Here is a 10,525-nt window from a genome sequence, read left to right as displayed (position 1 = left end):
GATAGCTTGACAACCTTAAAGAAGCTGTAGAATCAGAGGCCTTCCTTTAATTTATCACTGCCCCTGTACAACATTAGTCACCATTCTAATTTGGCCAAAAGACTGGTAAGAAGATATACAAAATATCCCGAGGACATTGCAGAGATTCTGGAGGAGCCCTGGAAAAGGTTAACATTCTCAGGAAATTGCTTCTTTCAGAAGAACACATTGAGCCAGCTCTCTGGATAAAGAAAACATCCTGGACACAGCACACGTGAAGGAAGCACGTGTCTCTTCATACGTTGCTTATTGTTCCAGGCAGTGAAGACATAAGTGATTAAAGTGGACCTGTCATCATGCAAGTGGACATTTTATGTACACAACTGTTTCTTTAGAATTTGGCTAATCAGTGCGGCAGGAACAAACTTCCCTTTAATCCGTTGCATTCCATCTTAAAATAAATTTGTATTTTGTTGTGTGTCTCTGTTAAAGTAAACCTTTCACTATCGTTACTGAATGCGTTTTTACTGAAAACACCTTATATGTTACATTACACAGCAACAATATATTAAAAAAAATGTTAATTAAAAGCCATCCTTGTCCTACAGTGAGTGATTTTTCCTAGGCTGAGACGGTCAAAAGTCTGCTGCAGGCAGGAGGAAGCATTTCCCTCGTCTTCGAGTGATCAGATTCCAACATTGTAACTTTGAAGTCTAGTAAGGCTTTGTAGAAACATCAGATTATTCTAGCCTGATACGAGTGGTAGGGTTTTGCCTTGGACGCTCGGTGTTTATAGATCCATCCTGACGGATCCATGACCGCAACACATGTCAAGGGAGGAAGACACAGCAGGGCTCTGCTTGCTTGTTCTCCCCCTGCCCTCTCCATGGAACAGAGTCCCGCTGTGTGTACAGCACTCATCCGTCTGTCACGCTTTTATTGCTGAAAACAATCATGAAAAATCATTTTCAGTGACAGTAATTAACATGTGTACACAGCCTTATTTGTAACTTACCCAGCCCTTCTTTCTTCACTCTCAGCTCCAGAACTAGGCAGGGTGGATAGTGAAGAAAAGGGAATAGTATCCTGCTGGGTATGGGGACATTAAAGTGGACCCTGTACTGGCAAAGCACAGTAGTGATCTACCAATACAGCAAAAGGATTTACATGCAAGTGTGGGGAGGCCCTTAAATCAGATTACCAGAAATAAACAGGGAAAGTGGGAAGGCCACCATTGATGAACCAGATTCTCACACACACTTGGAAGTAGGTCACATGCTCCTCCATGCCAATGCTGCCCAAAATACTAAAATCCTCCTTCCAACCAACCAACCAAAAGGATCCACTGCACAAAGAAATGTTTTAACAAAAGTAAAGGATTTTAATGGACCAGACATAATACCGTAGAAATCCCAGCATGTGAACTTCTTCACTAATTTTTTTTTACCCCCCCAAATTGTCATATTTGTTGGGCTTTTTAAGCCTATTTTCGGGTGAAGCAGTTGAAGCATTCCCTAGGCGGTGATCTCTGTAGTATTGGGCACAGGCTATTAACGATCTTTATTTGTTTCATTAGAGAGGTCAGTTAGTTATTTCTCTTTGTGCATCATGATTCTTCATACCTGGCAGGACCAAATATTCTCTGAGCGGTTGAACAGAGTTATAGGGACCGAATGGAAAGGAGTGTACAACTGCAGTACAACTAGACTCCTATGAGTTGCTGAACAGAAGCAAATTTGCAATCAGAATTTGTAACTTGCAAGATTGGTCCAGGTTATTATCCCTTCAGATCTTTGTTGTTAGCTGCAGTGCATTTCCACATTGCATTTGTATCAGCCTCTTACAATCTCTGAACAAGCAGTTTAATTTGGAGCATGAAATGAAGAAGCAGCACAAGGAGCCAGTTAGTTGTTCTGCAATGCTCATGTGCTAACAAGGAACGTAATGGGAGTTGAGAACAGAGTAACAAAGAAGTTATGTCTCATCAGTCTGCTGCTTCTCATTTTACTCAAGCAGGGGGGAGGGAGAAGAGCTGTATGTGTTGTTTATATGCAGCAGAAACAACAATCGTCTCTCCTGCTATTCAGGTATTCAGCCATTTGCCTGGAGTTGTATTTAATGGGAGGTACTCTTTAAGAAAAAAGTTAGTGCAGTGATAAAATATGTGGAAGGAAACTCTGTTAAAATAGTGAGAAACTTTATTACAATTTTACATTAAAAGGGAACATTTGAGAAATTAGAAAAAAAAATACAATAGTGCAAAATCTGCCATATCTCCTTTAACACTCTCCTTCACAGTGTAGATGGGACAGTGTGCGGATCAGTGCCCTCCTCCAATAAGAGTCAGGGACACCAACCTGCCACTGTGCACACATACTGGACACAATACTGCTGTGATACATAATTCTGTAAACCTTCTACCTGCACATCAGTCCAGGGTTTCATGGATAATCTGATTGAAGTTTATGTGATATTCAGCTTCCCAGGGAACTTTTAGCCACTCTGCTATCTCTTTTGGAAGGTCCGGGTCCTCTGTCCACAAAAGCCAAGCACTTTCTTTCTGTTGCGACTGTAAAGAGAGAATAAAGAATGTCACTGGGTGGGAACAAGGACAGATTGCAGGAAATCCTATGTATCTTTGCACAGACACTAAATAAAAATTGTTATGAATGCCTCTTGGGAGATGTAGCTCTGGGGTTGTGTCCTCATCAATAGGAACTTAGCTCCCAGCAGCCTTGGTGACAATGTCACAGGAAGAACTCAAGGGTATTTATTGGTACAGGAAAACTAAAGCCAGTTATTAAAACAAATTTGGGTAATACCTGCAGATATACCAGATTCTAGTAAAAAGCTTTTTTACACCTCTCCAGCAGGCTAAGAAACAGATGAAGCAGCTGCATGCACTGAACCCATAAAGCTTGCTGGAGGAAAAAAAATGCAAAATGTCTTAATCAGGGGGCGGTTATGCTTTTTATTCTTAGATTGTAAGCTCCTCTGGGCAGGGTCCTCCCTCCTCCTGTGCCATTGTTTGTATCTGTCTCCATTTGGAACCCCTATTCAATGTACAGCTCTGCATAATATGTTGGCGCAATAGAAATACTGTAAAATAATAAAATCCTTTGGTAGGTAAATAAGCTCCCTTAAATGTATTTCAGCTGCATATTTAGCTTTTATTCTGGATTTCAGCTTACAGACAGTTAACCTTTGGGTACGGGTTCATTTAATCGGCTGTGTGTTCAGATATGCGGCTCTATTCAGGTGTCCGGTTCCTTCCGTTGTTTTTGCACTGCTAGGAAAATGTTAGTTCAAGATCCAAGACTTCCTTCTAACCAGCAATCATCACCAATCACAACATCCGTCATCTCTCTGAATCCTGTACTCCAGTTTATCTCCACATCACATTTCTAAGACCTCTAAGAAACCTGCCTTGGAATTTAAAGCTCTGGAAAATCTGTCTTTACAGCTTTCTCAATGTCAAAATATTCTCAGCGTGCATCATATGTCTACAGAGAAGTCTCTACGTGGCTAACATCAGTAAACTTCTATCATAAATGCAGCAATTTCATACGCAGAAGCTAATAGACTCAAACATCTGCGGGCTGGAAATTCTGTCAGCTCACCAATAATATAAACAGACCATTGGCTAGACCCTCCGCAGTGCAATTCACCATTTACCTTGGCATAAAGGGGCAGCAGAGTGGCTCAGAGGTAAGCACTCTGGCCTTTGCAGCGCTGGGTCCCAGGTTCTAATCTCAACTATCTGCATTTATTGTGCATTTTCTCTGGATACTCCGGTTTCCTCCCACACTCCAAAAACATGCAGTTAGAATATTTAGCTTCACCCCAAATTGCCATTAGACTGTGTTAAAGACATATGACTATGGTAGGGACATTAGGTTGTGAGCACCCTTGAGGCACAGCTAGTGATATGACTATGGACTTTGTACAGCGCTGTATAATATGTCTGCACTATATAAATACTGTGTAATAATAATATTAATAAAAAAGCTAAAGGTAGAGTAGTTAATCGAACAGAACAGTAATTGGATTCCTAAATACAGACAAAACAAACCAGGAAACTAGGGAAAAAAACTGCATAAGCACAAGAGAGAGAAAAAGGATTTAAGGATTCTAAACTTCGTAAATTAGCCCAGTGCTTCGTTGTTTATACTCTATTTTGGGTAATTGGACTTCTGGAACTACCCTCCCAGCGAGTGGAGCTAAAAGTTCCAATTTAAAAATCTGAGATCAGGCAGGACTTCATTGCAGAAAGGGAAGACAATGTCCCTTCTGTAATAAGCATTCTTTACTGCCTGATTACTGAGTTGCACATGCGGAGCTCAGTGTTGGTTTCGGGATACTCAACACATCCTGACTACCTCTGGAATTGTTGGAACTGAATGAACTCCTGAGCACCTGAATGGGAGTTAAGTCATCCAGGCCTAGCCAATCAAAACAGCCAAAGATCAAAACAGAGAAGAAAGAAGTTGGTGGTGCTCACACTAGAACAGAGATGGTTCAGTCTAAAAAGAGTTTGATTACACTTTAAAGGAAAGCTAGAATGATTCTCCCCTATTTGTATTATGGCCATCCATCGAGGCTTGAAAGATCTAGTAAAGGTTATTATTTTGACCCCTTTCCTTTTTTACTCCCCTGAGAGCGAGCAGAAGTTGTCTACTTTTGAGCCTGACTCAGCTTATAGTTCTTCTGTAAAGGGGAAAGAAATGCCGATCTCACACATGCACAGTGAGATCGGCTCTCTTTTTTCCCCTTTACAGCGGCCTATGTCACCCAATCTCGTACCTTCAATGTGCAAGATCGAATGATGTAGCAAGAAGACAAGAAGAAGACGGAAGAGAAGATTAAAGATGACGGTGCCCGGCGCTTTATCTGTCGGGATGAATTCTAGGATGACACAGGACCGGATATTGGGAAGAACCAGCGCCATAGAGGAATATGTAGGCTTAGAGGTGTCATTTTTTTTATTTTCAGTTTAGTTCCGGTTTAAGACAATTGGATTTTTCTGTACTTTTGATAAAAGAGCTACCAGCATTATGCTTCAAAGTAATAATAAAAAAAGAACCTGAGCCTTTTTGAGTAATGGTTACCAAAGCTGAACCTATGACAGCACTTGTAATCACAAGCCACTATCCTCCTCTGCTCTGTTCCTTGTACTGCTCTTATCTCCCTCTAATGAGGAGAGGAGCTGCCAGCTGCACTTATTAGAAGGGAGGTGATTCTTTCCAATAACCTCGGAGTGGAGGTCCAGCTGTGAAGATAAAATACATATAATTGACTAGATAAAGACTATTATGTTATTGCAGAGATCAGCTTCTGCTGATGGATCAGACAATGAGCAGAGAAGGAGGAGGCAGTGACATGTAACAGGGAAAGAAGAGCACATACCAGGGTCTGGAGTGAAAAGGCCAATACACACACATAAACAGACATATTATCTCCTGCAAAATCTGATCACATAGAAAATGAATGGGCTGTGCAGCTGGATGATCCTATTACAGGGCTTTTAATACCTCTAAAGAAGATGTAAAGTGAACCTGTCCTATAATAAACCTCCAGATCCAACCCTCCTCTGCAGCACTAGGGTTGGATTCAAAAGCCGAGCTGCAGGAAAATGTAGAAAGCAGTGTGCCAGCTTGCAACTTGAACTGCAAGCCTAGGGTACGGTTAAAATGCAGTTCTGATTTTAAACCCTGCACACCCTCAGCAGCCAAAACTTTTCTCTTCACTCCAATGCTCGAATTTGTGACAGGGCTCTTGGCATCCTCACTAACAATGCAGGATGGTTATCTGGATAACTGATTGCATGGATATGGCATCTCTGGGAAAAGGTATCTCTGCTTTTTATTGATGACCTGGGTGAAAAAAATAACTTAATCTGCCCAGAGGTGCAGGGGTCCTATTGCAAAAAGTATTTTTTATGTATTCCCCAAAGTTCAGATTACCAGACTATTTTTCACAGAAGAACCCTACTGCCAAACCCTGGGCCATCCGACAATTATTATGTAGCTAATAGTTGGAGAATGGGCTGATGATCACTAGAATTACCATAAAATGGCTTCTGGCAGCATATTATCAGTCTTGAATCACATTTGCAGCCTATCCTCAGTCCCTGACAGTTTCTTACAGTAGGGTCCCAGTCCCCAACCACCAAGGTGTTCCGTACCTCATCATAAAGCTTGATGCGGAGATGCAGGGTTGCAGAGTTGTACAAGTGCACCGAGCTGATGCTGCTGATTGGCTGCTTCTCCTTAATTACAAATCTGTTCACAGTTCCTCCTGAGGCTTTTTTCTCTCCAGGAGGCGAAGGAGTGTGAAACCACTGATGGGTCTCCTCTAGGATGTACATATGAGTTTGGGTAAGCAGCAGAGAAACCGCTGTGGCGTTAGCAGCACCTTGAGCTCGTGCAGCAGGGGAGGCTGTGTTCTGCTGAAGGACGGTGCTATTTGCACAGCAATCTGCAGGTTTATCTTCTTCTGGAAAAGAGAGCAGAGCAGATGAGATATACAGGGCTATTTCATAGGTAAAAGAAAAACAATATTAAACAATCCAATATTTCTCTAAACAGCTTGGGTATTGCAGTATTGTTTCTTATGGTTCAGTGCAAAGTGATAGAAAAGAAACAATAAAGAACATAAAATACCTTGATTAAGATCAATTTCAAGAGGATCTGTCCATGTTTTATTAAAAAGTACATGCAAAGTCTGATGTTTACCTTACCTTCCACCTTTCCTTTCCTGCACCAGTCCTCCAGCTTCTGTTGTAAGTTGTGACGCCATCATCCTCTGATGACATCCCAAGGAACAGCAAGTGCTCCTAGTTTTACACAGCATCTTCTCAGTGAGATTTAGAGCACTTTACATTCCCCAGATCTCACCAGAAGGAATATGAGGTCACCCTTTAATACGTACTGTAGGTGGAATCTGGAGAACTGCCAGGCAGATGTGAGTATATCAATTTTTTTCCCTTTTACATAATTTTTATTACATTTATATCCTCATCATTTATGCATGGGAGAGATTGGGCAAATGTAAACTCTGGACAGATTAAAAAAAAAATCATAACCTCTAAGGTCTTATCCAACCCCCGTCTATGTGGCACTTCTTTCTGACTCCATTATGCAAAGACACATGATGCCACCATCATCTTGCTTGATTTTAGAGGGCTTACACTGGTAAACTGTATGTCTAGATAGAACAGATTTTCATTTTTCCATTCATTTTGGATATAGGGGGAAGGATTAGAGCCCTGACATTCAATTTGTACCTTCTGAAGCTCCATTAAAGAAAGATTTCTCCTGACTTACTACCCTGGTAAGAAGCGTTTTACTGGATGAGAAGGATATATCTCATACTGAAATAGGAAATTAAAATTTTTGATAGCACAAAAAATGGGAGCTTCTGTATTACTTATAATGATCACATGGAGCTCTCCCCCTGATTTTTGCTATCAGTTGGTGTTTGCCCACCTAAATATCATATTTGTACACAAGCTGAACTAAAAATTATGTTAAGACTTTTAAATACTTCAACTAATGAATGAATGAAACTACTTTACTCCATAGTCTTATGCAAGAAAGCAAACACTGGACACACATTACAGACTTTGTGTCTTTGTTTTAAGAGTCACTGGTTTAGTAATACAAAATGGGAAGCTTTACGCAACCACTTGACGGTACTTCCATAGTATATCCACGTCACATGAGACTTCACGTGAGCCTTACCAGGGTGAATGAGACAGTGGGTGTGAATGCACAAAACGCATGAGATCCTATGCGCGCCCCACGCATACTGCCACAGTAAAACAAACTTTACTTTTTACTTTTTTATTTGAATGATCACAGATAAAGCTAATTGAAGTGATCATTCTGTGAAAAAAAACATAAAGTTTCTCTAACAGCAGCTGACAAAAGCTACTACAGTTAGAGACCTTACAATTTAATAATTTAACCTTTAGTTATCCTTTATCAGGCCTAATTAAGTCCTTACTACCCTTCTAGCCCTAGCTATCATATCATATTTTTTTTTTTTTTAACATTCATTTTTTTTTATTTGTTAGGTTTAGAGCTGTCTGCAGTGTCGCACAAAATAAAAATACAGCCATTTAAAAAGATTTATTCTGTTGCAAAATCTTTGGCATGGTTGTGCCAGAAAGGTATTTTAAATGGGAAAAGTTTTAGAACTAAACCAGAAGTTTCCCTTCAAGAATTAGTGATCAGGTCATTACTGCAGAAAGTAAAAGGGACAGGTGATGTCCATTCTGAAATAAAACCTACCACCTGCCTGATCACTTCAGGTATCTCTCAAAAAAGCTGAGCTGCCCATGTGGCCCGGTTACCAGGATACCCGCCAATCCCGGCTTTCCCTGCGCGAGCCAGGAACTAATGAACTCCCTGCACTGCATGCAGGAGTTACATCATCCCAGCCCATCAAAATGGCCAAAGAGAAGAAGATGGTCCTGTGATAGAAAAGGGGACAGCTAAGCATCGCAGGTTTAGTTCGGCTTTAAATGTAGACTATGACGTTGATTTATAAAGAAGTGAATCTCACATTTACAGAAACATTTCCTGGTGGAGAATCTTCTGAATCCATGTGTTTCCATAGAAGTAGATGATTCTCCACCAGGGAATGTTTCAGTTTGTCAGATTCACTTCATTATAAAAAAAAAACCCTATGTATTTACTATAAGACATATTTTTTAAGCACTAAATAAAATAGAGAAAAAAACACTTAAAAAAAATGTTTTCTATAGATAACAGAAAATAAAATATTTTTTATAAAACGAAAATAATAAACAGACCCCAAAAAATTGGTTGGGTTTGTAAGAGGGAAAAAAGGTACAAGAACAGAAGTGGTTAAAGTATTCTATTTGCTTTGTAGTGGTGAGGGCAGAAGTTACCATGATGAAATCTTCCAGGTGTAGAGACCTTGAATGATAAAATCTTACCCTGCAGGAAATACACCAGCGTATAGCTATAGTCACACTGACTTTGGCTCTCTTCTTGGCTCGCTTCTTGGCTCTCCTCTTCAAGGTTATCCTGTAGGAGATGGCTGCAGCAGAGAGGGGATACAAGCAAATGTGTGTAGGGAAGGTGAGATTCACATATCAAAGTAAGGAGACAATACTAGGAGCCAGCTCTGCTATGGATATACAGTAAATAGCGGACTAATGTCTTCTTTATAGATACAATATAAAAATGAATACCTTATTGTGCAAATTGTATCACTACTTTTAATATTGTAAAGTATACTGAAATCTATATTAGCATAAGCAAAATACAATGCAGCTCACCAGTCCTCAGAAGTAGTGGCTGCATTTGTTATCCTTTATCTTCAACTGCTGATTCACCAAATAACACACTTCTTGTCCTAGGGTGACAACACACACTGTACTGTATTGTACCTACAAAGAGTTGTCAGCCTAGGATAGAACTACAAAAAGTGTTTTTCTTTCCTCCATACCATAGATGTGATCAGTGATAACATTGAGATTTCAGGTTAATGCACAGAAAGATACAAAGAGCCTGATTTATTAAAGCTCTCCAAGGCTGGAGATGATACATAACCATCAGGTAGCAAACCTGGAATGGATCTTATCAAGAATTAAAAACCTTTGCTAACAAATAGAAAAAATACATTCCAGGTTTGTTGGATCACCCAGCTTCACTGCTAAAAGTGTATTCTCTCCAGCCTTGGAGAGCTTCATAAATCAGGCCCAAACAGTTCTGATTTTCTAGCTGCATCAACAGGTGATTTTTTTTGTATAGCCGCTATATCTAGGAAGTGGTAAAATGCAATAAATGTAAAATGTTTGTTCTTGAATTTACACTTTAGAAAAACTTATTCAGCTGTCTATAGATATCATACGTTTAGACAATGTGAAAGTTTTCCTTACCAAAGGGGATGAGCCTGTGTGAGTTCCTCTTCAATACTGTAGTCCAGAGCTTTGCGATAACGTCTAGGAAGCTCAGAAAAGCTATCTGAAATTCAGAAAACATGTTATATCTTTTATTTTTGTAACTTATTTTGGGTGTTTAAAAGAACTGTAAAGTCTTTTCATCTTAGATATACATGCAGAAGAGATCTACCTACTTGATCATTTGGTCAATTTGCGTTAAAGAGACCCTGTCTCCTAAGAAAGTGCAGCTAAAAAGTAATAAAAAATCATTTCAAATGCTTACTTGCAGTGATTTATCCTTCCTGTAAATTATTTTTATTTACTTTGCAATGTACTGTATTTTTTTCGCCGTATAAGACGCACTTTTTCTCCCCCAAAACTGGGGGGGGAAAGTGGGTGCGTCTTATACGGCAAACACCGTTTAAAAAAATAATTAAAACAACATACTCACCCAATACCCCGATCCTGCGTACATCTCCTCTTCTCTCCTCTCCTCGATGCTGGCTGCAGCGCGTGTCTCCTCCTTCCTGCAGAGCACAGCGAGAAGAAGCCGGCACACGCGCCCCCGCGATTCTGAACCCGGAAGCACGCTGGAAGCAAGCTGATCCCTGCCCTAACGGAGTTCCCCGG

General features: G+C 40.2%; 1 protein-coding gene across 6 annotated transcripts in view; it reads right to left on the bottom strand.

Annotated features, from left to right (window-relative positions):
- Positions 1 to 487: 487 nt before the first annotated feature.
- The window catches only part of STK11IP (serine/threonine kinase 11 interacting protein), a 30,814-nt gene continuing 20,776 nt past the window's right edge, over positions 488 to 10,525 (bottom strand). For 3 of the 6 annotated variants that reach the window (XM_072418063.1, XM_072418067.1, XM_072418068.1), the window contains 4 exons: positions 9,893 to 9,977; positions 8,945 to 9,048; positions 6,164 to 6,474; positions 2,160 to 2,548 (listed from right to left, as the gene is read on the bottom strand). In XM_072418063.1, the coding sequence (XP_072274164.1) occupies positions 2,408 to 2,548; positions 6,164 to 6,474; positions 8,945 to 9,048; positions 9,893 to 9,977 (641 nt within the window). In that variant the 3' untranslated portion in view covers positions 2,160 to 2,407. Of the gene's footprint in view, positions 922 to 941; positions 2,110 to 2,159; positions 2,549 to 6,163; positions 6,475 to 8,944; positions 9,049 to 9,892; positions 9,978 to 10,525 lie in introns of those variants that run through there. The other 3 variants (XM_072418064.1, XM_072418065.1, XM_072418066.1) reach the window with 3 other exon arrangements.

This window comes from Pyxicephalus adspersus, chromosome 7, assembly GCF_032062135.1.
Source record: "Pyxicephalus adspersus chromosome 7, UCB_Pads_2.0, whole genome shotgun sequence".
NCBI classification, from domain to species: Eukaryota; Metazoa; Chordata; class Amphibia; order Anura; family Pyxicephalidae; genus Pyxicephalus; species Pyxicephalus adspersus.
The sequence above is the reverse complement of the archived record's forward strand: the minus strand, read 5'-3'. Positions and strand labels throughout refer to the sequence as shown.